The sequence below is a fragment of the Chiloscyllium punctatum genome, chromosome 44 (genome assembly GCF_047496795.1).
Source record: "Chiloscyllium punctatum isolate Juve2018m chromosome 44, sChiPun1.3, whole genome shotgun sequence".
Taxonomy (NCBI): Eukaryota; Metazoa; Chordata; class Chondrichthyes; order Orectolobiformes; family Hemiscylliidae; genus Chiloscyllium; species Chiloscyllium punctatum.
The window spans coordinates 50596590-50624284 of record NC_092782.1 but is presented as its reverse complement, the minus strand read 5'-3'; the positions used below and the strand labels follow the sequence as shown (position 1 = coordinate 50624284).

General features: G+C 45.0%; 1 protein-coding gene across 8 annotated transcripts in view; it reads right to left on the bottom strand.

Moving 5' to 3' along the window:
• The window catches only part of plxna4 (plexin A4), a 632909-nt gene that overhangs the window by 195815 nt on the left and 409399 nt on the right, over positions 1 to 27695 (bottom strand). For all 8 annotated transcript variants that reach the window (XM_072562914.1, XM_072562916.1, XM_072562917.1 and 5 more), the window contains exon 8: positions 4481 to 4580. In XM_072562914.1, coding sequence (XP_072419015.1) covers positions 4481 to 4580 — 100 coding nt within the window. The remainder of the gene's footprint in view (positions 1 to 4480; positions 4581 to 27695) is intronic.

The window sequence follows — 27695 nt, the reverse complement described above, 5'->3', positions numbered from 1 at the left end:
CACAGGTCGGTGCAACATCGAGGACCGAAGGGCCTGTTCTGCGCTGTATTGTTCTATGTTCTATGTGCTATCTGTACACTAAGTTTTTGCACTTCCTGCACTAAGGCACCACATCCCTCTGCCACTCAAAGCTCTGCAATCTCTCACCACTTAAATAATATGCTTTTTAAAAAAATGTTCCTATCAAAATGGTCAATTTTATATTTTTCCATCTTGTAGCAGAATTGCCAGATCTTTCCCCATTTACTTAGCGATCTGAACTTTCGGTAACCTCCTTTTGTCCTCTTCACAACTTTCATTCCTGTCTGACTTTGTGTCATCAGGAAATTTGGCAGCTTTATCTTTGGTTCCTTCATCCAAGGCATTTATGTAAAAAGGTTGAGGTCCCAGCACTGATCCCTGTGGCATATCACACGTTAGTCCTGCCAATGACCAAACGATCCATTTGTGTCTACTCTCTGTTTCCTGTTAGTGAGCCAATCTTCTGTCCATGCCAATGTGAAACCCCTTATATCATGAGCTTTTATTTTCTGTAATAACCTTTGCTTTGGCATCTTATCAATGGCCTTTTGTAAATTTAAATATTGTGTATCCACCCCTTTATCCACAGCACATTATGTTCTCAAAGAACTTGTATAAATTGTTCCAAAACAATTTTCCTTTCACAAAACCTTGTTGGTTCTGCCTGATTATGTTGAAAGTGTGTAAGTGCCTTGCTGTAATTTCTTAAATAGTAGAACATCTTCCCTATCATAGACATGAAGCCAATTGGCCCGAGGTTCCTGCTTTCTGGCTCCTTCACTTTTTTGAATAAAGCAGTTACATTCGTTATTTTCAAACCTAATGGATCCTTCCCTGAATTTTGGATAATTAAAACCAATGCATCAACTGTTCAGCACCGACTTCTGTTGAGACCGGAGGATAGAAACCCTCGGGACAAGACAATGAGTCAGCCTGTAGGTCCAACCATTTGCCCAATGTCACATTCACATTTCCGATCCAAAAGGAAGCCAAAGCAAGAAACCTAGGCGTTTATGTGGACAAATCATTGAAGGTGGCACAGTGGTTTCAGGAAGGACTGAAAAGCATGCAGGGTCCTGGGCTTTGTAAATGGACAAATAGAACACAGCAAGGAATGGTGAATCTTTATAACACACTGGCTTGTCTGCAACTGGAGTAGATTTCTGGGCGCCACACTTTAGAAAGGATGTGAGATTCCAAAAGATTTGGTTCTAGGTTAGGAGCAATTCAAGTGAACGGGGTAGATTGGAGATGCCAGGGCTGTTCTCTGTACAGAAAGTTGAGAGGAAATTGAATAGAAGTTTTCAAAATTGTGAGGACACTGTCATAGAATCATACAGCACAGAAATAGACTGTTTGGTCCAACCAGTCCATGCGACCACAACCCCAAACTAATCTAGTCCTACCTGCCTGTGCTTGGCCCATATCCCTCCAAACATTTCTTATTCCTTTACTTATCCAAATGTCTTTCAAACGCTGTAATTGTACCCACATCTACCACTTCCTCTGGAAGTTATTCCATATGTGAAACCCTGTGTAAAGAAGTTACCCCTCAAGCCTTTTATAAATCTTTCTCCTCTCATCTTAAAAATATGTCCCCTTGTCTTGAACTCTCCCACCCGAGGGAAAAGACACCTGCCATTCACCTTATCTATGGCCCTCATGACTTTGTGAACTTCTATAAGGTCACCCTTCAACCTCCTAAACTCCAGTGAATAAAGTCCCAGCCTATCCAGCCTCTCCTTATAACTCTAACTCTCCATTCCCAGCAACGTCCTGGTAAATCTCTTCTGCACCCTCTCTAGCTTAATAATATCCTTACTATAACAGGGTGCCCAGAACTGGGCACAGTACTCCAGAGGAGTCCTCAACAACACCCTGTACAACTTCAATGTAACATTTGAACTCCTATACACAGAGAACTGAGCAATAAGCCTTCTTAACTAATTTGTTCTACATGTGACATAAACTCCAAAAAATTATACACCTGAACCCCTAGGTCTCTTTGTTCTACAGCATTACTGAACAGAGAAGATAAGGAATAAACTGTTTCCATTGATGGGGGTAGGTGGTGGGGGAGGAGGGGGGGGGACAGGAATCAGGGGGACAGAAGCTGAAAATGTATTGCTGGAAAAGCGCAGCAGGTCAGGCAGCATCCGAGGAACAGGAGAATCAACGTTTTGGGCATAAGCCCTTCTTCAGGAATGAGGAAAGTGTGTCCAGCAGGCTAAGATAAAAGGTAGGGAGGAGGCACTTGGGGGAGGGGCGTTGGAAATGCAATAGGTGGAAGGAGGTCAAGGTGAGGGTGATAGGCTGGAATGGGGTGGGGGCGGAGAGGTCAGGAAGAAGATTGCAGGTTAGGAAGGCGGTGCTGAGTTCGAGGGATTTGACTGAGACAAGGTGGGGGGAGGGGAAATGGGGAAATGAGGAAACTGGAGAAATCTGAGTTCATCCCTTGTGGTTGGAGGGTTCCTAGGCGGAAGATGAGGCGCTTTTCCTCCAGCCGTCGTATTACTATGGTCTGGTGATGGAGGAGTCCAAGGACCTGCATGTCCTTGGTGGAGTGGGAGGGGGAATTGAAGTGTTGAGCTACGGGGTGGTTGGGTTGGTTGGTCTGGGTGTCCCAGAGGTGTTCTCTGAAACGTTCCGCAAGTAACACAGTTAAATAACCTCATATTCTTCCTGATGTGTGGTGCCCAGAAGTAGATTCCAGCTGAGGCCAAGCCAGTGTTTTATAAAGATCCACCATATCGTGCTTTATGCAATTTGTCTATTTATAAAACCCCGGGAACTCCCATAGGGAATGCCTGCAGCGGGATGGGAGGGAGGAAGCTGAAGGAATCAGTAGAGTTTCAGACTCTGCCTGTTTTAATAAGTTGACATCAGTAATTACAGTCTATTTATTTAATCTTTTATTCAACGCTTTATAGACCGACTCGATCATTAAAAACTGCTGCAGTGCAGGCACAGCAATAAACAATTAATCACTTTCAGCAATATTCTTTTTAATGATCAACTGCTATGAGAAAATGAAATTAATTTCCCGGCAATAAATATTTTATTAAAATATTTTCTATTATTTTTCTTTCAGGACTGATTTATTTGATTAAAAAAGAGAAAAACAAAGTCAAATTCAAGAGTTGATGTTCTGCTGCTGAATCAATCTCCAAACCTATATAAAGAAGGATAGCCTTTACCGGTCTCAATTATAGTCCCCCAGTAACAATTGGGTTTCCTTCAGGAGAGTAAATATCTCAAAATACCTGCTAACAATTAAGCTTTCACTCAAAGTTTGTGAGAAGATTTGTAGTTCGGCTGCTCGTTGTTGTGGTTCTGTTCGCTGAGCTGGGAATTTGTGTTGCAGATGTTTCGTCCCCTGTCTAGGTGACATCCTCAGTGCTTGGGAGCCTCCAGTGAAGCGCTTCTGTGATCTTTCCTCCGGCATTGGTAGTGGTTTGAATCTGCCGCTTCCGGTTGTCAGTTCCAGCTGTCCATTGCAGGGGCCGGTATATTGGATCCAGGTCAATGTGCTTATTGATTGAATCTGTGGATGAGTGCTCATCCACAGATTCAATCAATAAGCACATCGACCTGGACCCAATATACCGTCCACTGCAATGGACAGCTGGAACTGACAACCGGAAGCGGCAGATTCAAACCACTACAAATGCCGGAGGAAAGATCACAGAAGCGCTTCACTGGAGGCTCCCAAGCACCGAGGATGTCACCTAGACAGGGGACGAAACGTCTGCAACACAAATTCCCAGCTCGGCGAACAGAACCACAACAAGCTTATACTCAATTGAACCTAAGAGTGTAGCTCTACCAAGTTCAGTGAGTTTGCTTTCCCCATCTTTGCACTCTTCTCTTGGAAATAGTGTGAAGAAAAGAGAGAAAAATTGGCAGCACAGTGGACATTGTGGCTCAGTGGTTAGCATTGCTGCCCCACAGTGCCAGGGACCCAGGTTCCATTTGCACTTGGGCAACTATATGCATGGAGTTTGCACATTCTCCCTGCGTCTGCATGGGGTTTCCTCCGGGTGCTCCGGTTTCCTCCCACAGTCCAAAGACGTGCAGGTTAAGTGGATTGGCCGTGGGAAATGCAGACTAACACGAATAGGGTAGGATGGGGTGGGTCTGTGTGGGATGCTTTTCGGAGGCTTGGTGTGGATCCGAAGGGCCGAATGACCTGTTGATTTGACTTTCAACACGGTAGGAATTCTATGGTTCGCACCTGATTCAGTATGAACTCTCCTACTGTAGCTAGGACAATCCTTAAATTCCTTTGAAAAGAAGAGGCTGAGGAGATATAATTCCAAGATTTTTTTTGTCTACATTTCATCAGTCCGAGTGAACCAAGATGAAACATGACCCGAAGTATGGGGCTCCAATGACCCACTGCAACAATGCACTGCTGCTGACGGAGCAGCAACTAGAAACAAGATCTGGGAAAACTTACGAATGGTGGACACTGCAGTTGTAGAAGACAAAGCTGGTGCTGGCAAAGGTCATGCCTGTCTCCTTGGACTTCAAGTGAAGCTTCACCACTTGATGGTCTCCTATCAGAAAGGAAAGACAATTCTTAGTAAGTCAGACAGTCAGCAAAGGCAGCTCCATAACCCTTCACAACCTGTTGCTCATCATTAGCCAAAGCCTTCACCGTTTTGAACCACATAAGGCACAGAGGAGACATTGCTAAGGGAATGAAATTCCTCCCTTACAGAAAGGCAGGGGAATGCCTCATTTTCTCCTCAACTTCCAACCCTTCAACATAATCACATTCTCAATAACTAAGCAATTCAAAGGATAGCTTTAAAACAGGTTTCTCAATAGATCACACACACACACACACACACACAGGCTAATAACAATGACAACTTGCATTTTTATAAAGTTAAAAATCACACAACATCGAGTTATAGTCCAACAAGTTTATTTGGAAGCACTAGCTTTCGGAGCGTTGCTCCTTCATCAGGTGATTGTTCTGGTGAATCACCTGAAGAAGGAGCAGCGCTCCGAAACCTAGTGCTTCCAATTAAACCTGTTGGACTATAACCTGGTGTGTGTTTTTAACTTTGTACACCCCCGTCCAACATTGGCATCTCCAAATCATGCATTTTTATAGCATCTTTGAGGTCTCAAAGTCATTTCACAGAGTTCTTAGCAAGCAAAATGTTCGACCAAAGAGGAAAGCTTTGAGGATGCCTTAATGAAGGAGCTGGAGCTGAAGAGACAGAGGGACTTAGAAAGAGAATTCCAAGCTTGTGGCCAAAGCAGTTGATAGCATGGCCACTAACAATGAATTGATGGAATCAGTGATGCTCAAAAGGTCAGGTTTGGAGGGATACAGAGGTCTTAGACAACCAAGATATAAAGCTGGATGAGGTTACACTGAAAGACAAGTGGTGAGCCTACAGAAGGTTTTGATACTTGTGCTAACCTGCCAGGAAATTCATTACCAAACTCACAGGAGACCGGTTTTAATTTTGACGTCTGTTTCAGGATTTCCTGTGGGATTTGGGATTAACTTCCATGCCTGGCAGAACAGCCCTGTTGATGCTAATGTGCTGCCATGCTAAGGACTGGTGGGAGTCAATTCCAAACTGCATGGCACAATGGCCACCACCACCCAACGACCAGAGCGGGTACCAGGAAGCCGTGCACAAGGCAGTTTCTGCACGATGCAGAGGACAGCAGCAGCACCATGGCTGGAGTCCAGGAAAAACAGGTTGCTCTTAGCCCCTGGGATGATACAATGACTGGGATAATGTTGGGGACTCGGCAATTGGGTTTCATCCCACTCATCAAGAACAGACTGCTGCTTCTCGGAATGCAGCCACAGCTCTCCAGCTCTCAGACTGCCTCATTTATCAAACTGTCAGCTGGGGGCAATTACTGAAGGATTGCCAATTTTGTGCTGCCAAATGTTATCCTACAGCTTCCAGTTATTTATTTCTGTTCCTCTTGTCTCACTTTAACTAAACCAGCGAGCACGCCCCCAACCGCCCCCCCTCCCAACCTTTCTTTCACTTAAGGAGAAACACCTGAACATAAATTCTAAAAGCAAGCCACCATTTTAGTCCCCTCCTATGCGAACCGCCGAATTTGCATTTGGTTTTTTGAGCCTTTTATATCTTAGCTTTAAAACCCTTTCTCATCCTCCTAATCGACAATGATCAAAAACATACCAGGTTTTACACAGTCCATCCTGCCCTGACTATAAGGAGGACAGGACATCACGGTTAAATGTGAAGGTCAATGGAGCAGGAGAGGAAAACAGTTCAATGTTCACTCAGTAGTTCCTGCTTCAGGAAAACATTAATAGAGTCACAGAGATGTACACCACGGAAATAGACCCTTCGGTCCAACTCATCCAGATATTGTAACCTAATCTAGATCCATTTGCCAGCACTTAGTCCATATCCCTCTAAACCCTTCCTATTCAGATACCCATCCAGATGCCTTTTAAATGCTGCAATTGTACCAGCCTCCATCACTTCCCCTGGCAGCTCGTTCCATACTCGGACCACTCTCTGCACGAAAAAGTTGCCCCTTAGGTCGGATTTTTTTTTTATTCATTCACGGGATGAGGGCGTCAATGGCCAGAGCAGTATTTATTGCCCATCTTTATTGTCAACCACATTGCTGTGGGTCTGGAATCACATGTGGGCTAGACTGGGTAAGGATGGTAATTTCCTTCCCTAAAGGACATTTGTGAACCAGAGGGATTTTCCTAACAATCAGCAGTGGAATCATAGAATACCTACAGTGCAGAAAGAGGCCATTTGGCCCATTGAGTTTGCACTGAAGAATGTCCCACCCACTTCCAGCCCCCTACCATCCCCCCAAAACCTCAAATTTAATCATGTCTAATTCACCTAACCTGCACTCTGTAAAGCAATTGAGCATGGCCAGTCCACCGACACATAGAATCATAGAGATGTACAGCATGGAAAACAGACTCTTCGGTCCAACCTGTCCATGCTGACCAGATATCCAAACCCAATCTAGCCCCACCTGCCAGCACCCGGCCCATATCCCTCCAAACCCTTCCTATTCATATATCCATCCAAATGCCTCTTAAATGTTGCAATTGTACCAGCCTCCACCACAACCTCTGGCAATTCATTCCATACCCATACCACCCTCTGTGTGAAAAAGTTGGCCCTTAGGTCTCTTTTATATCTTTCTCCTCTCACCCTAAACCTATGCCCTCTAGTTCTGGACTCCCGACCCCAGGGAAAAGACTTTACCTAGTTACCTTATTCATGCCCCTCATAATTTTGTAAACATCTATAAGGTCACCCCTCAGCCTCTGACGCTCCAGGGAAAACAGCACCAGCCTGTTCAGCCTCTCCCTATAGCGCAAATCCTCAAACACTGGCAACATCCTTGTAAATCTTTTCTGAACCCTTTCAGGTTTCACAACATCTTTCCAATAGGAAGGAGACCAGAATTGCACGCAATATTCCAACAGTGGCCTAACCAATGTCCTATACAGCCGCAACATGACCTCCCAACTCAATACCTTGACCAATAAAGGAAAACATTCTTCACTATCCTATCTACCTGCGACTCCACTTTCAAGGAGCTATGAACCTGCACTCCAAGGTCTCTTTGTTCAGCAACACTCCCTTTGGACTGTGGATGAAACCAGAACACCCAGAGGAAACCCACGCAGACATGAAGAGAACATGTAAACTCCATACAGACAGTTGTCCGAGGCTGGAAGTGAACCTGGGTCACTGATGCTGTGAGGCAGCAGTGCTAACCACTGAGCCACCGTACCGCCCCTATATTCTGGCAATGCTTTCAGGGTCTCTCTTCCAAACATTTCTTGATCTCATATTGAATCATTAGTACTGGCAGGATTCAAATTCAGGTTCACAGAACATTACCTGGGTCTCTGGTTTAAAATCCAGCAATAGTGCCACTTGACCATCACCTCCCACAGATCACTCAAAGCCAGCTCTGACTGGCAGGCGCCTGACACCAGATTCCCAAAGTAACTGCTCCACTCAGATCTGAGTCGTGGCAGGAGACTCCTGGGAGGGCAGGAGGAATGTGTCAGTGATGTCCTCAAAGTATTCCCAAATAGGTCAGACATTCCCCAAAGACTCCTGGGATATCCTGGCTCGTGAGCTGCCAAAACTTGGAGGTCTCATTCAGGTAGGACCCAGGGACTGCTGGGAATGCGCAGACAAGATGTTGAGAGGTCAGAGGGAGCACACAGACCTCCAAACATCCCATCAACCCCCCACTCCCCCCCCCCCCCCCCCCACCCCACCGAGCCTTCGGACAACACCTGCTCTACATGTGGCAGGGTCCATAGGTCACTTGCTGGAGTTATCATCCATCTCACAGCACATCAATTCGGAGTGGAAGCAAGTCATCCTCGATATCGAGGGCCTGTCTAAGAAAGGAGAGTTTGTTTACACACCTGAGGAATGGTCACAGAGGTGGGACACAGAGGGAGCCTGGCTCACATGGAGCAGTGTCCCAGAATAAAGCAGAGGTGTCCGTAGGAGAAAAAGCAAATGCAAAATAGCAGGATATATATTTCACAAACTTATAGTTCTATTTATTGCTCTGTTAAATTGCTTTTACCACCTTTTAAGGTGATAAACTGTCACAAAATCTGAAGTGGAAGCACAAAAGCAGGTATTGAGCCGAGTCTCAAAGGTTTAATCAAACAGGGAAGCTTCAAAGAGTTTCTTAGGAAGGAGAACGAAATGAAAAGACAGAGACATATAAGAAGTGAATTCTCGAGCTTAGAGCCAAAAAGCTGAAAACATGGTCATCAATGAAACAGGGTTAAAAAAAAGATTTCCTTTAAATTAACTGTTTTTCAGTCAAAAGTGTGCAACAGTTAGAAACATAAGATAAATGAATTAAGCCCATCGATGTTGTTAAATTTTATAAACAACTCCATATTTTGACTGTGGCACCACCCCACAGTTTGAGGGCATTTTCTGGTCAGCATTTTATTGTAAACCATTCACAGGATGAGAGAGTCACTGTTGAGCCAGCATTTATTGCCCAGAGGGCAGTTTAAGAGTCAACCACATTGCTGAGAGTCTGGAATCACATGTAGGCCAGACCAGGTAGGGATGGCACTTTCCTCCCCAAAAGGAAGTTAGTGAACCAGAAGGGCTTTTCCTTCAATGAATTATTTAGTTATCGTGAGATCTTTAATTCCAGATGTTATAAAACTTGAATTGAAATTCAACCAGCTGCCATGGCAGAATTTGAACTCAGGCCCCCAGAACATTACTAGAGGGCTGGATTAGTGATCTAGCAACAATACCACTATTACCACTAGGTCATTGCCTGCCTTTGTGTAATGGCTGTCACACATCACTGACACCAGAAACTAGCTGGAACTCCATTTCCTGGCTATGTCCTTCCACACACAACAGCAGCCTGGATGAACAATGTAACAACTACTAACTACTGCAATCCACAGTCACTCTGCTGTTCACCGTGGCTTGAGTAGTAGCCTCTCATGCAATGCTCCTTAGGAATGATGCTTTTTGTGCTTCATTGAAAGAATGTTAGCTAAAAGGAGGAACTTTGATTTTTCCCTCACAACAAACTTAATGATCATGATTGTAATGCCAGAAAAGATGGTGGAAGAGGTTTCAATAGCAGTTTTCAAAAGAGAATTACATACATGTTTGAAATGAGAAATAAGTTAATTAGAAAATGCTTTCAAAGAGCTGGCACAGGCATAAATGGGCAGAATGATTTCCTGTATGCTGTCAATTTACAATTCCATATCATGAGTTTCCTGGCTAACATCAAAGAGGAAATTCCACGGATTTGTCCCCCTGATGCAAAGGCTTCAGTTTCTCTGCTGCAAGATTTGCTAAAGTGTCCTTATCTTATTCGACAAAACCATTGCTTTTTCTACAAATGGCATTGAGAAAATTCCACAAGAAGGTGCTCTCATGTAGAATGCTCTCACGATTCACAGTCTAGGTTCACATTAAAGGAATGGCTGCCTGAGGTAGGGCTAATGAGAGCTACAGGGTATTTGCAGAGTCTGAAATCACACCCATTCACCTTCAGTGTGTTGCTGGAAAAGCACAGCAGGTCAGGCAGCATCCGAGGAGCAGGAGAATCGACGTTTCAGGCATAAGCTCTTCATCCAAAACGTCGACTCTCCTGCTCCTCGGATGCTGCCTGACCTGCTGTGCTTTTCCAGCACCACACTCTCGACTCTGATCTCCAGCATCTGCAGTTCTCACTTTCTTCCCAGTCATCTTCAGGAGGGGTAGAGAAAATAAAAACCACAGAGGATGTGGAGAATCAGGATTATTGGAGATGGGGAATATATTGGGGCGAGCCAGTGGAAGAGTGTCAGAGATGGCGGAGAAAATACTAGGAGGAACAACAATTAGCTGGCACATTATCACACAGGCAAAGATACAAGGGAGGCTTGTTTAAGGTGAAGTAGATTTGTAGTGGCTTGTGAAGATATGGAGAGAGGTGGCCAGCAAAGCTGTATTAGGAGTGGGACTTGAAGAACACATTTTGTGACAACTGACAACTGTGGAAGTCCAGACTTAGAAGAGAGGACTGTTTGCTGAAGACTGAACATGGTTCTTGAGCTAGGTTTGAACAAAGCCGTATGAAGGATTCAGTCAGGTCAGAGAGTTACTGCTTGACTTCGCAAACTGGACACTATCTAAATTGGCTCTGTATCAGTTTTTATTGAACTGAAGTTTCAGTTGTAAGGTTTGGAATTATTGAAGCTAAACCAGTGTGATTCCAACTGTATGTCAGGGAAGAAGTTTCCAATCATAACATTCGACACTGTGGCTTTGCTGAGGTACCTCCCAGTCAAATCACCATCTACTCAACCATGACAACCCGTTACCTGTATCACAGCAGTGACAGCAGCACAGTACCTCAATTTGCTGCAAAGTGCTTTGGGATGTCCCAAGGTTGTAAATGATGTGATCCAAATGTAAGCCTTTCTTTCTTTACCAGATTTTATAATTGAGAGCCAACTGACTAAAAGGCATTACAAAAGAAACGATTCAACTGGTAATGGGAAAGCGATTGTCAGTAATTATCCAGCAATCTGAAAGTCAGTTTTGGATGTCTCTCTCCAGCATCCCCCCACCTAATTTTAAAAGGACAGACAGTCAGCCAGCCCAGAGCTAATACAATAGCTAATGATCGTTACTACACCTTAGCAGCTGATCTAAGTGTCTTTGCAAAAGACTGTGATTGACAGGCCCATTAACATGACACTTAATATTAAAGTGATGAAAGCCCCTAAGTGCACTTAGCTGTAAAGGACATGACAATTACTCTTATTTTATCACATATTTGATTCCAGATTATTAACTCAGGATTAAGCTATTTTTCTCCCCCATCCCTCCCCCACACTATTTGTTCATTATTTAATGTGTCTCATATAAAACATTCTTCACCACAGTTTGAAGAGTCTAGTTGATGGGTCCTGACAATTAAACAGCTTATTGTGATTGAACTGAGTCGAGAAACACTGGGACAGGAGGGGGATGAGAAACAGCCACCAAGATTTCATCTGTGGCAGAGCGTGTGAGCCCATCATGGACACCACACCCCCAGAACAAACTCAGTATAAATATCTTGAACTGTTACAAAGCAGAGCTCCACAATATTCATCTGCATTGAGATGTGCATGAGCCATACTGCGTACCATAGGCATCAATGTCCCCTTTCAATCCCAGCATTGAAGGAAACCAAGGCATATTAGAAACAGAACAGCTCTTCAGTAATGTGATCAGTGAGCAGTCACACTTCCTCTGATTTCTGATGAAGGGCTTATGCCCGAAACGTCGATTCTCCTGCTCCTTGGATGCTGCCTGACCTGCTGTGCTTTTCCAGCACCACACTCTCGACTCTAATCTCCAGCATCTGCAGTCCTCGCTTTCTCCACACTTCCTCTGCCAGTCTGTGGGTGTGCCTGCAACTATTCTTCACCTTCACTGTGCAACTGCAATTAGGATAAGCCGAGAAGGTAATACAGCTAGTATTCCAGGGAGCGATTTTCAGGTTTAGCCTGTTTCACCTCGATGACCCCCTAAACCCTCATGTTCATTTCTGCCTTCTCAACCCCATCAGGTTTGTACCTCCTCATGTTCCCACCCAACTCATTTATTTAACTCTTTATCTCCCCACTTTATATGCTAAGTCATGGGGGGTACATTTGGGAACATCAAGTGCTGACCCGTGGCTGCTATTGTGCAAGAGTTTGGGTTGGACATGGCATCTGCATCCAGCGCAGATTCAAGGAGGCGGCAGTGGAGGTGAGTTTGAACTCAGTACGAGGCCCAGTGGCATCAGCAGTGGCTGCATTGGCAATGTGGGCCCAAAGTAGACTCATGACGATGGCAGAGTTGAGTTTGGGCTGATGTGGTATCGGCGGTATCTGCATTGGCGAGGTCCAGCGAGGACCCATAGTGGCAAAGGCAAAGATGAAGGCATGATGGTGCCATCCCAGCAGTAGCAGCAGAGTGAAGGTGATTAGGCAGCAGGCCTATGGCCCTGGGCAGAGCACTTAACAAGGATGATTATAAAGTTGGACACTTCATTTATTCCTCCTTCAGTTTTTTCTGCCTTTATATTCAATGTTTGGTTTATTTCTCTGTGTTGCAAGATGGTACCGGAGAGTGGCCACACTATACAACACTTTTCGCTGTATTTTGTGGCAATACATAAATCAAATCAAAAAATTAATTTTGCTTCCACTCATACATTAACAAAATATCTAACGGAAAAAGGTTACTTGATGTTTCAACCTTCGCCTCTTTCCATTGTCTATGACCAGTTGTTCCACTGTAATTGTCAATTACAGACTTGTTGTTGAAGTCCATTCCAACCCTGATACAAAGCAAGCATATGATCTTCCATATTGCCTCTAACCACCTCCCCCTCCCCAAACCAGTGCCCTAACTGTGTGCGTCACAATTCCTTGGATCCACTATCAGTTGCAAACTTCTGAGCCCGCTATTGCCTCATGCTCCTTCCCTAATCCTTCCCCCTTTCCACCTTAAGAAACATTCTAGAAACCCATCTTTGCAAACAAATGTTTAATTATCTCTCCAACACCACCTCATGGCTGTGGGTTCCGTTCTTTCCCTTCCCTTTCTGTGAAGCCTCATGGAATACAGCTCATATCAAAACCCTCGTTGAAAGTGTTTCTTCATAGAAAGTATGCTGTTCTCAGTTCGTATCTCTAGAACCTCTTCAGTATTGGATTTTCTTTTAAAGCTAATATCCAAGAGTTTGGGTTCCAGGCAGACTGGTCAAAAAGGAAAGGTCTGGAATGTTCTTCAGGTTTGGTCTATTTTATAACTCTGTTGATTATGTATTAAGTTTAAACACAACAGCACAGCTATGATCTTACAGTTATATTATTAAAAGTCTCTTCCATAAAATCCACCAACTAATGCAAATCAGTCTACTCCACATGCGTCTCTGCACACTGGGGTCTCTAGTGGTGCAGTGATAACATCCCTGCCTCAAGTCCCACCTGTTTCACAGCTGTGCAATAACATCTCTGAGCAGGCATGGTGTGGAGGAGTTGATATTGGAATGGGGTGGACAAAGTTAAAATACACACAGCGCCACGTTATAGTCCAAGCATTTATTTGGAAGCACTAGCTTTCAGAGTGCTGCTCCTTCATCAGGTGGTTGTGGAGTATAAGATCATAAGACACAGAATTTATCGCAAAGGATTAGTGTCATACAGTGATATATTGAACAAACTTGGATTGTTAAGTGTTTCATCTTTTAGAATGCAGGTTTTGGTTCATTAATATGTAAATCCCAGAAGTTCTAGCTCTCCATTTACTTTTCTTGACTCTACCCACTCTGGGAATGTTAAATAGTAAGGGGAATAGGTTGAAAGTGAGAGGCAGAGATAGACAAGGTACATATTTTTTTGCAGCGGGTAGTAGGTGACTGGAACACACTGCCAGGGAGGTACTGGAAGCAGATAGGATAACAATGTTTGGGAGCCAAGCAAGGAATGGGGAGGTATGGATCATGTGCAGGCAGTTGGGATTAGTTCTCTGTATTATGCATGCCCCACTGGACACTAGCTTAATTACATCATCACAAGTTGGCTCCAGCGTCCAAGAGCCGTTAACAACAAAACTCAAACCAATGCTTGTATTGTCCAATCCATTGTGACCCAGGATTCTCAATGTGTAAGTTCATTAGTAGAATATAAATGGCAAGGGGAACTGTGGTGGTCCAATAGCATCTGATTAAATAAGTAAAAGGATATAATCACTCTCCTGACATCTATCAGCCGAGGGTCAGTCAGTAACTCTGTGTCAGAATGGTCCCAATTCAAGTCCCACTCTGCTGCATGATTGATCCCAACCAGACTGAGGGAGTGCTGCACTGCCGATGGTACTACTACCTCTTTTGGAGGGGACCACATTTGCCTTTTCGAATAGCTGCAAAAATTGTCCACTAGTTTTGGGCAAATATTGTCCAAACATTTGTCCAAAAATTGCTTGAAGAAAAGCAGATAGATTAGCCACAGCATCTGCACCAATTTTGATCCCTCAATCAGCATCACAACAGTATTTGATTGCCACTTTCTGCATAGCTAGCTCCCACAAACAGTAAAGTAACTGCTGTGTTTTCTAAATTACACCAATGGCTGAATGTCTAAACATACTTCATTGCTTGTAAGGAATGTTATATGATGGAGATGAAAAGTACTATATAAATGCAACGTTTTTTTTCTGTATTTATGAAGGATTATGGACAATTCCAGGTGGAAGAAAATTTGGCCCATACACTATTCATTTTTGTCACACCAAAATTCTTCGAAAGCATAAGGTATTTCTTCGGTCAAGCAAGTTCTTTACTCAGTTGAATGATGTCTCATGCAATATATGAAGGCTAATTGCGAGCTCACACTGCAGTGATTACAGCACAACACGTTAAAAAAAAACCCATGGGCTATTTTATTTACCAAGTGCACAATGCACCAGGCAGCAAGCTGTTCACACTTCTGAGGAAGCTAAATCAATTGGGCAGGTTTTCTGTAAAATGGAAAATGACCTCTTGTTCTGAAAGCTGCAATGGTACTTGAGTAATCAAGCAGAAAACGAACCCCCTTTTTAAAGAAAAATGAAGAATTTATCAATGTACAAAACAAATTGCTTCACTGGCAGGTTAATTTCACTCATGGGAGATATCTCGGAATCATAATAATTTGCAAGTGATTGATTGTAAATAAATATATTTATAATTATCCAATTCAGCGAGATTAGATTTCAGAAGTGCAGATGGATTGTTCAGAGAAGCAGAGCTGGAATTAAAACCTTGCTTGTGATTATTGGGGTGAATAATGTATTACCAGAGACTCCTACATCAATTGGATTTGGAGGCTCCGAGCTTGCCTTGTTTCAGAGATCTTCACTCAACTCACAATTTCATGCTCAATGAGGATAAATTCCACACACGCAGCATCTGAGATGGATTTCCTCGGCTACAGTGTGACAGCAGCTGGAATTTCTTCACTGTCTCTTGTCAAGCTCCTAGAACTCTCTCCCTAGCAGCACCTCAGGGTATCCCCATACCTGAAGGAATTGGAGCCATTGAAGAAAGTGACTCACCATCACCTGCTACAGGGTAACTAAAGCTGGGTAATAAATGCCAGCCTAGCCAGTGATGCCCACATTTCATGAATGAATTTTTAAATCGCTTACAAGGAGAGGTTGGACCGAAGGGTCTGTTTCCATGCTGTAGATCTCTAGGACTCTATGACTCTACACTTTACAATATCAAAGCCATTCAGGGACTTCTTACCCTATCTACAGTGAAAGATTTGATATGGCTTTCATTTCCACCATCTATGGGGCAGCACAGTGGCTCAGTGGTTAACACAGCTGCCTCACGGTGTCAGGGACTCAGGTTCGATTCCTGCCTCAGACAACTGTCTGTTTGGAGGTTGCACATTCTCCCCGTGTCTGCGTGGGTTTCCTTTGGGTGCTCCGGTTTCCTCCCACAGTTCAAAGCTGTGTAGGTTAGGTGGATTGGCCATGCTAAATTGCCCACAGTATTAGATGTAGGGGAATGAGTCTGGGTGGGTTGCTCTTCGGAGGGTCGGTGTGGACTTGTTGGGCCAACGGGCCTGTTTCCACACTGTAGGGAATCTAATCTAATCTAAATTGGGCATAGAGCGCAGGGATGTGCAGGTTAGGTGGATTAGCAATGGGAATTGGAGGGGATGGGTGGGTGGAATCCTCTGCAGAAGGTCGGACTCCATGTGGTGAATGGCCTGCTCCCACACTGTAGGGATTCCATGATTTATAGAGATTGGAGAATATCAACAGATTGGAGAGAGTGCTGACATGCTTTACAGGGATGGTTCCAGGGATGAAGAATTTCAATGATCAGGGTAGATTGAAGAAACTGAGGCTATTCCCCTTGGAGGGAAGAATGCAAAGAGATCTAATAGAAGTTTTCAAACTCATGAGTGAGCCAGATGGATAGGGATAAACTGTTCCAGCTCAGATGCATTCAATTCTGGTCTCCCTGCTATAGGAAGGATGTTGTGAAACTTGAAAGGGTTCAGAAAAGATTTACAAGGACGCTGCCGGAGTTGGAGGGTTTGAGTTATTGGGGCTATTTTCTCTGGAGCCTTGGAGGCTGAGGGGCAACCATATAGAGATTTATAAAATCAAAAGAGGCATGGATAGGCTGAATAGACAAAGTCTTTTCTCCAGGGTAGGGGAGCCCAAAACTAGTGGGCATAGGTTTAAGGTGAGAGGGGAAACATTTAAAAGGAGGTAAGGGACAACTTTCTCGCACAGAGGGTGGTGCATGTATGGAAGAAGCTGCCAGAGGAAGTGATGGTGGCTGGTACAATTTCAACATTTAAAAGGCATCTGAATGGGTATACGAATAGGAAGGGTTTAGAGGGATATGGGCCAAGTGCTGGTAAACAGGACCAGATTAATTTAGGATATTTGTTCGGGATGGATGAGTTGGACCAAAGATCTGTTTCTGTGCTGTACATCTTTATGACTCTATAAAATGACAAAAAGGACATAAATTTAAAATGATATGGAACCAAAAAAGCAAGGGCAAAGTGAAGAAGAACATTTTCACTTACCAAGTAGTCAGAGTGTGGAATGCACGGCCTGGAAATACGGTGAAGGCAGGTTCAATTGAGCACTTCAAGAGGGCATTGGATGATTATACAAATGTTGCCTGGGGTAGGCCAAACAAGGGGTCATGACCTTAAAACTGGAATGAGAAGGATCTTGTGGCATAGTTGTAGTGTTCCTACCTCTGAGCCAGGAGACCTGGGTTCAAGTACCATCGGCTTCAGAGATGTGTCACATTTATCTTAATTAGAAATATCTAAAATTGGAACTGGGCCTTGGAAACAATTGCCCACACAAAGAGAAGATCTGGGACTCTCCCTTGGAGAGAGCTGCTGGATTAGTGATTAATTGAAAACCTCAAAGCTGAGATTGAACAATTTTATTATTCGGCAGATAGGGAGCAAAGGCAACTAAACCGAGCTGAGATCCAGATCAGTCACAATTTAGTGGAATGGCCTTGAATGGCCTCCTCCTGACTATATGCTTGGTGGATCTATTTTCTACCTGGGCATCCATTCAATCAGAAATGAAATGAATTCTGTCCTTGAGATGCATGTAGCTTTAACCATGACAACTGAAATACACATCATCAGTCAATTTTCATCAAGTGCAGACTGGGTTTTGGACGATTGGACAAGCACACATGGGCCACATTGATGTGTGAAAGGAATTAAATCAAGATACCCAACATGATTGATTGGCATTTACTGGTCAACATTTCACTTGCATTGCAGTGTCTGGATCTGCAGATAATTTGCTTCCTTTTCAATGTGTATTCAGGAATAAGGCAAAGTGAAGTGCAAAGTGAAAAAGCAATCTTGATAAAACAGCACTGTCTATATTAAGGAGGGTACGAGAGTGGCCTCTATAACCTAGCTCAGGGATATCATTGCTAATTGATGTCACGTACAAATTATTCACAAAGTGACTGCTGCCAGCATAACTCAAAGTGCTGAAAGTAAAAAGCAAGCTCTTTGAGTTTGACTTTGTTTGATTTCGGCTGTGATTCCTGAACTGGAGTGCACACTTTGAGATTTAACAAGACTCCAGAGAGGACAGAAATTGAACAAAACCTGTTTCTATGCAGAAAGGAATGGGGAAAAGGAGGACACAACATCAATTGAGTTAATCTCTTCAAAGAGGAATTAGGTAAATCTCATAACTGTTACAGCAGAAAGGAGGCCATTTGGCCCATTGTGTTTGCACCGGCTCCCAGACTCGACGTTTCAGTCAATGCTTTCTCCCCTTTACCCTACGCATTGTAATAACAAATTAGTTCTGTTCTGAAAGCCATGACTGAACCCACATGCTTTACAGGTGCTGTAAAGGTATCTTTTTATTTTCCCATATTTTTTGCTGGTACACTGATATCAGAAATTAACTGTTTTAAGATCAAGAATTGATCCTTCTTCTTTAAGAAACAGTTACCTGACACTCACTGTAGGTATTGTTCACACAGCTGTTCACTCAAGCAGCAGCGGAAGCCTCAATAATGATAAGCCAGAGTTGTGGGTGAATACAAAATGAAACTTCAAATGCAAACAAATAGCTGATTCGTCGATAGACTCGCCATCATTTATTAATACATCGGCCTTCGGTCTGCCCATAACTATGTGATTGGCTCCCACATAGCCGATCAGCTTTGAGGTGTGAAACAAACACAGAGCATGTTGGAGAAACTCAGCAGGTCTGGCAGCATCCATGGAGAGAGAAACAGACAAAGTTTTGAGTCTGATATGACTTCTTCAGAAGAGACATACTGGACTTGAAATGTTAATTCTGTTCCTCTTTCCACAGATGCTGTCAGAGCTGCCGAGTTTCTCCACCCCTATTTTTATTTGTTTCAGATTTCCAGCATCCAAAATATTACACTGTTATTTTAGCTTCATGGCATAAATGTTTGGCAGAGACCATCAGACCTCTGGAGGAGACGGAGCTACTCCGACTTTATAGTAGAAAGCATCTCAAGCTGAAAGAGTGTGAGTTTATATCCCCTTTTCAGTTGCTGTAAGATGTGACATTTACTTGATAAATCAAAGCTTTGTAAGTGTAAACCAGCCATCTTATACCTTTTGTGAAAGCAAGTGAAAGCATTTGTCTTTTTCTCCATCTGTAATACCCACTTTGTGTGTGTGTGTGTGTGTTTCAAAGGAGGTTGACTTTTAATTAGTACAGTTATATGTTGGCCGTTTATAATCGTCTATCTGTTGTTAGAACCTGTTTATTTGCAATGAATAGTCATCCTTGCTAAGTAAAGAAATCTGGCCAATGTTTTGTGTCAACCTGGGTCTAAAAGGCAAGTACATTGAGGAATTCTGTGTAATTTTCAAAATCTAACTTTTGTACCAACTCCAGGAATTCTGGGCTCAATTTCCAGCATGCTGACCCAATAAGGTATAACATTGCATGAAAACATTATTTTTCCCCCGTCAGATTGCTTTTGTTTCTCCAATCCCACTGCCATCGACTCAACAAGAATAAGTGGCATACTGAATTCTCCACAGGAAGGTATGACTGCAGTAGAGCTGGGGAAGGGATTACAGGTGCTTGAGCTCCGATAAAACTCCAAAGTCTTCTCAATGGCAATGGGTGATCAGGATGTAATGGAGGTGGGGGTATAGCTGTAATTTCACTGGATATGAATCCAAGATCCTGGGCTAATGTTCTGAGCATGATGTAAAGAGTAGCATTTGAATTCAATTTTTAAAAACTGAATCAAGAACTTAGCTTAATAATAACCACGTAACTACTGTTTGCCTCCCTAATGTCCTTTAGGGAAGGAAATCTTCCATCCACATCTGGTCTGGCCTACATGTTAACTTCAGACGCACAGTGATGTGCCTTTGGACAATGAGGGGTGGAAAATAAATGTTGGTCTAGACAATGGTGCCTACATCGTAGAAACATTTTTTTTTAAGAAGCACCATTATTCAGGACATCAAATCCACTGGAGTCAAATCTATGTTAGGATAAGGTTCAAGGAAGGACAGATTGGTTGCGGTCTGCTGAATCACAAGCACGATGGAGATAAACTCACAGGAATGCCAGGGATTCTGAGCTTACTGATCAAATTGGAGGGCAATACCAAACTAGGAGGCTGGCTGCTCATGTGGAGGAAGCCTGAGAAAACATAACACAAGAACTGGTGACATAAAAGGGATGTGAGCAGCTAAGCGGAGATCTAGCTGATGTTTTGTAGACTGGCAGTTTCACGTCGCCAATAACTAGGGAGCAAACTAATAAATAGGACATAGAGTCATGGAGATGTACAACACAGAAACAGACCCTTCAGTCCAATTCGTCTATGCTAACCAGATATCCCAACCCAATCTAGTCCCAGCACCCAGTCCAAACCCTCCAAACCCTTCCTATTCATATACCCATCCAGTTGCCTCTTAAATGTTGCAATCGCACGGGCCTCCGCCACTTCCTCTGGCAGCTCATTCCATACACGTACCACCTGCTGCATGAAAAGGTTGCCCCTTAGGTCTCTTTTATATCTTTCCCCTCACACCCTAAACCTATGCCCTTTAGTTCTGGACTCCCCCATCCCAGGGAAAAGACTTTGTCTATTTATCCTATCCATGCGCCTCATGATTTTACAAACCTCTATAAGGTCACCCCTCAGCCTCCGACACTCCAGGAAAAACAGTCCCAGCCTATTCAGCCTCTCCCTGTAGCTCAAATCCTCCAACCCTGGCAACATCCTTGTAAATCTTTTCTGAACCCTTTCAGGTTTCACAACATCCTTCCTTTCGGAAGGAGACCAGATTTGTACTCAATATTCCAAAAGTGGCCTAATCAATGTCTTGTACAGCTACAACATGACCTGCTGAACAAAATGAACTGAACACAGGAAGCCAGGTTAAAAGCTGCATCTGCTCTGACTCCCATTCTCCTCTACCACATGGTGGCTCAGTGGTTTGCACTGCTGCCTCACAGTGCCAGAGATCTGGGTTCAATTCCCACCTCGGGCGACTCTCTGTGTGCAGTTTGCACATTCTCCCTGTGTCTGCGTGGGTTTCCTCCAGGTGCTCTAGTTTCCTCCCACAATCCAAAAATGTGCAGGTCACGTGAATTGGCCTTGCCAAATTGCCCAAAGTGTTAGGTGCATTGGTAAAGGGTATATATAGGGTCGGGGAATGGATCTGATTGGGTTGCTCTTCAGAGGGTCAGTGTGGACTTGTTGGGCCGAAGAGCCTATTTCCATACTGTAGGGAATCTAAACCTCTCCTACCCTAGAGCCTGGGCACTGCACAACACATGGGGGAGCTTTCTATCTTGAAGGAAGAAGACTTTCCAAAGAGTCATACTACTAAGGTGAAGAATAAAACATAACACTAAACAAAACAGTCGATTGGCAAAGGACAATAAATGGCAGCGTTAAAAGCAATGAAAAGCAAGTTTCAGATGGCGTGTGGGATTTCTTGGAAAAACCCTGGAATCGCTTAAGGACCGATTACACGTTGGGATGGGAAGACTATGGGTGATTTCAGCACAAGTGAGCCAAGAAAGCCTCAATGATCATTCTCTCATCCGCCCACTTTGCAAACAAATCCTTCCTAGTTTGTTCCTTCCTGTGGAGCAGAAATATAGGCAGACATCCATTTTACTATAAGGAAGATAGAGAGCATTTGGGAGTCTTCCATGAAGGATCCCCCCTGAAATGTTTTATTTTAAAACCCCTTGACTGTGCCAAGTTCTGTTAGAATAATGAAAGGAATTACACTTAATAAATATTCAGCAACTGAAATTTTGTAATCGGCTTTTCATTACATGCTGCATTTATTCCCTGTTTCAAATGAAGTATTTAAATAATGTAATGTTTGCAAAGAAAAATGCAAAGCTGGCCATTCTTTCGGTAGGAAGCATGAATAATTAATTGCATAGTACTCTGCTGAAATTTCTGTAATCAAACTGTTGTTTGGAACAATCAAAATTTCGTAATGAATATTAATTAATGAAACAATCTGTAAATATTGCAAATGTAATTGCCAATTGACTAATCATTAATCGTTGCCTCCTTTGTGACGTCACACATGTAGCGAAATTTGTGACTACACACAAGATCCGTTTGAAATCCAAGCAGTTTAAACCAGACTGAGAAACAAAATAGCTGTCTTACTGAGGAAGTTATTATATCTGTATATTTGAACTGAAAACCTTCAAAGTTAAGCAATTGGTTGAACAGGACAAAATGGATAACGAGCTATTCAGGGACAGCTGCCTGAAGGAGCTGGGGGTCGTGTAGTGCAGTGGTAGTGTCCCTACCTCTGGGCCAGAGGGCTGGGCTCAAGTTCCTCCTGCTTTAGAGCTGTGTAATAACATGTTGGTTAGACTTGTCTATAATGGGCCTCATCCATGTTGGTCTGAAAGTGCCTGATCTCATCTGATCCTGGAAGCTTTGTAGACTGAAGGGTCAGGATTTGAGTCAGGATCAAATGGGGATCACGATTCCCCAATAAGTTAGAAATACTCACCCGGCAGTGATCTTTCAAATTGGCTAAATGGTGGCTTTCCAGCCGATGAGGACATAATGGATTGATTCTCAAAACTGTGGGCCTGTATGATGCCCTCCATCTAGCTGAGAAGGAACAGCTTGATTTCCTTGTGAGAGTGACACCCACCCCTCTTAGCAGTTTTTCAAATGTTTAAAATGTTTCTCTTTCAGCTTTCAGGCCACTTTGGTGGAGAGAAGGCCCATGTGACCATAGCTGTGTCCAGGAAGATTTGATATGAGTCTCTCAGCCCAGCGGGAACACTGCCTCCCTGCTGCCCTTCCCCAAACTACCAGGAGCCCAAGGGTTGACTGGAAGATTCTGCCACCATAACAAAAAAAACACATATTTGGTGATGTCACGTTGTTTGTGGGAGCTTTCTGTGCAACTTGGCTGGCACATTCCCCAGGTTACAATTGCATAGGTTGTAAAGTGCTTTTACAGATGTGCTCAGGTTGTGAAAGGTGCTACGCAAATGCAAGTCCTTTTTTTTGTCTTCTCTCTCTGTACCCCTCTGTTAACTCTAGTTCATCCAGAGGTCTACGGCCTGCTTCCTGACTCACACTGAGACCATGATTCTCCAATTTGGAATGTAAATGTGGGAGTGAATGTATTCACTGGCTCACCACTGAGAAAGTGTGCCAGATTGACTTCTTTTAAAGAGCTTCTGGTTTAGTGGTGCTGGAAGAGCACAGCAGTTCAGGCAGCATCCAAGGAGCAGTAAAATTGACGTTTTAGGCAAAAGCCCTTCATCAGGAATAAAGGCAGAGAGCCTGAAGGGTGGAGAGATAAGCTAGAGGAGGGTGGGGGTGGGGAGAAAGTAGCATAGAGTACAATAGGTGAGTGGGGGAGGGGATGAATGTTCAAGGTCGGGGGCGGGGGGGTGGAGTGGATAGGTGGAAAAAAAGATAGGCAGGTAGGACAGGTGATGGGGACAGTGCTGAGCTGGAAGTTTGGAACTAGGGTGAGGTGGGGGAAGGGGAAATGAGGAAACTGTTGAAGTCCACATTGATGCCCTGGGGTTGAAATGTTCCGAGGCGGAAAATGAGGTGCTCTTCCTCCAGGCGTCTGGTGGTGAGGGAGCGGCGGTGAAGGAGGCCCAGGACCTCCATGTCCTCGGCAGAGTGGGATGGGGAGTTGAAATGTTGGGCCACAGGGTTGCGTGGTTGATTGGTGCGGGTGTCCCGGAGATGTTCCCTAAAGCGCTCTGCTAGGAGGCATCCAGTCTCCCCAAAGTAGAGGAGACCATATCGGGAGCAACGGATACAATAAATGATATTGGTGGATGTGCAGGTAAAACTTTGATGGATGTGGAAGGCTCCTTTAGGGCCTTGGATAGAGGTGAGGGAGGAGGTGTGGGCACAGGTTTTGCAGTTCCTGCGGTGGCAGGGGAGGGTGCCAGGATGGGAGGGTGGGTTGTAGGGGGGCATGGACCTGACCAGGTAGTCACGGAGGGAACGGTCTTTGTGGAAGGCGGAAAGGGGTGGAGAGGGAAATATATCCCCGGTGGTGGGGTCTTTTTGGAGGTGTAGGATGATTTGGTTTACGCGGAAGTTGGTAGGGTGGAAGGTGAGCACAAGAGCGTTCTGTCCTTGTTACGGTTGGAGGGGTGGGGTCTGAGGACAGAGGTGCGGGATGTGGACAAGATGCATTGGAGGGCATCTTTAACCACGTGGGAAGGGAAATTGCGGTCTCGAAAGAAGGAGGCCATCTGGTGTGTTCTGTGGTGGAACTGGTCCTCCTGGGAGCAGATACGGCGGAGGAATTGGGAATACGGGATGGCATTTTTGCGAGAGGTAGGGTGGGAAGAGGTGTAATCCAGGTAGCTGTGGGAGTCGGTGGGTTTGTAAAAAAATGTCAGTGTCAAGTCGGTCGTCATTAATGGAGATGGAGAGGTCCAGGAAGGGGAGGGAGGTATCAGAGATGGTCCAGGTAAATTTAAGGTCAGGGTGGAATGTGTTGGTGAAGTTGATGAATTGCTCAACCTCCTCGCAGGAACACGAGGAGGCGCCAATGCAGTCATCAATGTGACAGAGGAAGAGGTGGGGAGTGGTGCCAGTGTAATTACGGAAGAACAACTGTTCTACGTAGCCAACAAAGAGACAGGCATAGCTGGGGCCCATACGTGTGCCCATGGCTACCCCTTTGGTCTGGAGGAAGTGAGAGGATTTGAAGGAGAAATTGTTAAGGGCGAGGACCAGTTTGGCCAAACGAGTGAGAGTGTCGGTGGAAGGGTATTGTTGGGGACGTGGGGAGAGGAAAATAAACGGAGGGCTTGGAGGCCCTGGTCATGGCGGATGGAGGTGTAGAGGGATTGGATATCCATGGTGAAGATAAGGCATTGGGGGCCGGGGAAACGGAAGTCTTGGAGGAGGTGGAGGGCGTGGGTGGTGTCTCGAACGTTATGTGGGGAGTTCCTGGACTAAGGGGGATAGGACAGTATCGAGGTAGGTAGAGATGAGTTCAGTGGGGCAGGAGCACGCTGAGACAATGAGTCGGCCAGGGTGGTCAGGCTTGTGGATCTTGGGAAGGAGGTAGAACCGGGCAGTGCGGGGTTCCCGGACTATGAGGTTGGAGCTGTGGGTGGGCGATCTCCTGAGGTGATGAGGTTCTGTATGGTCTGGGAGATGATGGTTTGGTGATGGGGAGTGGGGTCATGGTCAAGGGTGCGATAGGAAGAGGTGTCCTCGAGTTGACATTTGACTTCAGCGGTGTAGAGGTCAGTGCGCCAGACTACCACAGCGCCCCTTTTATCTGCTGGCTTGATGGTGAGGCTGGGATTGGAGCAGAGGGATTGGAGGGCTGCGCGTTGTGAGGGTGAGAGATTGGAGTGGGGGAGGGGGGTAGACAGGTTGAGGCGGTTAATGTCCTGGCAGCAGTTGGAAATGAAGAGGTCAAGGGCAGGTAATAGGCCAGCGCGGGGTGTCCAGGTGGATGCAGTGTGTTGGAGGTGGGCGAAGGGGTCCTCGGAAGGTGGGCGGGAGTCCATTTGTGTAAGTAAGCTCGGAGGCGGAGGCGGTGGAAGAATTGTTCGATGTCACGGCGTGTATTAAATTCATTGATGCGTGGACGGAGGGGGATGAAGGTGAGTCCTTTGCTGAGGACTGATCGTTCGTACTCAGTGAGGGGAAGGTCTGGAGGGATGGTGAAAACTTGGCAGGGCTGGGAGCTGGGATCTGGTGTGGGTGTGGAGCTGGGAGTGGGGGCGGAGCCAGTAACCGGAGTAGGTGTGATGGTGCGGGGAATGGGGGTGGAGTCATGAGCAGGGGTGGTGTTTCCCTCAGGGTTCTGGTGGCTGGGAATGGTGACAGTGGGATATGTGGGGGAAGTGTCAGCAGAATGCAGGTGAGTGGCGTTGGTGGGGGCGGAAGTGGTGGCAGACACGGCAATGGATGGTGGAAGTCTCTGAGCATGTGACATCAGCGATGATGTGAGGGGCAGAAGTGATGTCACGTGTGCTGCATGAGGAGTTGTGAGGAGTGGAAGTAGTTGTGGGAGTGGCCATGATGGGGGCGGAAGTGACATCATCAATCAGCGTGGGGGTGGCAGCTGTACCAGCCGCATGGCTAATGGCGTCCAAAAAGTTCCAGAGGCCAGGGGAATCTTCTGGAATGTTTGAGGAGCGCTGGTTATGGAGGTGGGTCGATAAAAGTCTGTTGTACTTACAGTTTTTGATGTTTGAGATGGAGTTGAAATACTGTTTGTTGAGAGTATGAATTCTCCTGAGGATGTAGTACAGAGTGGGTCCTTTGCAATTCTGAGAAAGTGTGGCCCTCAGCTGAGGCAGGGCTGACTGTAGAGAGGTTAGGTGACGGCGCATTGCTGCAAGCATGGAGTGGAGGATCATGAAGGAGAACTGTTGCTGGTGTTTTTGAATCTATAGTCTGTACTGTTTGTCCTGTTTGGGTCCAAACTCTGCTGGTTTAAAGGTGGTCTGGAGTCCGTGTGGGATGAGTTGGTTATGGAGGCAGGCACTGAGGAAGCAAATGTGGCTGTGGTAGTGAGTTTGTTTCAGGACATGGCAGAGGAAATGTCCTGGGAGTTGCAGTGGGAGAGGGACTCCCTGAGATTCTTGTAGAGAGAGGAGGAAAACTTCTTCAAGGCAGGCATCCTTGCAAGAGGATTCTCAGTAGGGTTAAAATCAACTAGGTAAAAACAATGACTGCAGATGCTGGAAACCAGATTCTGGATTAGTGGTGCTGGAAGAGCACAGCAGTTCAGGCAGCATATGAAGAACAGTAAAATCGATGTTTCGGGCAAAAGCCCTTCATCGGGAATAAAGGCAGAGAGCCTGAAGCGTGGAGAGATAAGCTGGAGGAGGGTGGGGATGGGGATGGGGATGGGGATGGGGATGGGGATGGGGATGGGCTTGAAAACAGAGTCCCACCTCCCCAAAGATATCCTGGGTCCAAAACACCATTGATCGAATCTGATCCAACAGCAATAAGGCAATCTTTTTCTTTTAGCTTCTCACAGAGTTGGAAGAAAGGGTAACAGCCCCGACTCTGATAGGCCCTAGTTTGGTTCGAATCGAAGTCCCAGCCAAGAGAAACCCAGTGGTTAGCTTGCCCTAGGTTCCCAGTTCTCTCAACTGCTGGGAAACCAGAGAATCAGGTCAATGGGAAGTTGAGGCCTTAAAGTGGAGATGTTTGAACCATAAACGCCTTCATTGTTGACAAATCCAGAAAGTTCTCAATGGACCTTCTCATACAAAACATCTTTGTGGAGGTGGTGAGGAGGCCGGTGCTTATCCAGAGCCAACTTGCCCATTGTCCGTTCTTGCATTGGAGTCGAGAGGAATGAGAGGTGATCTTTTACTCCATACAAGATTCACAGGGGACTTAACAGGATAGGTGTGAGGAGGATCATTCCCATTGTGGGAAGTCTATGTCAGGAGGATGTAATCTTATAAAAAGGGGGTCGCAGTTTTAATACTGATATGAGGAGGAATTTCATCTCTTAGAGGGTACTGAATCTGTGGAATTCTTTAGCACAGGTGGCTGTTGAGGCTGGGTCATTAAACATGTTTAAGGCTGAGATA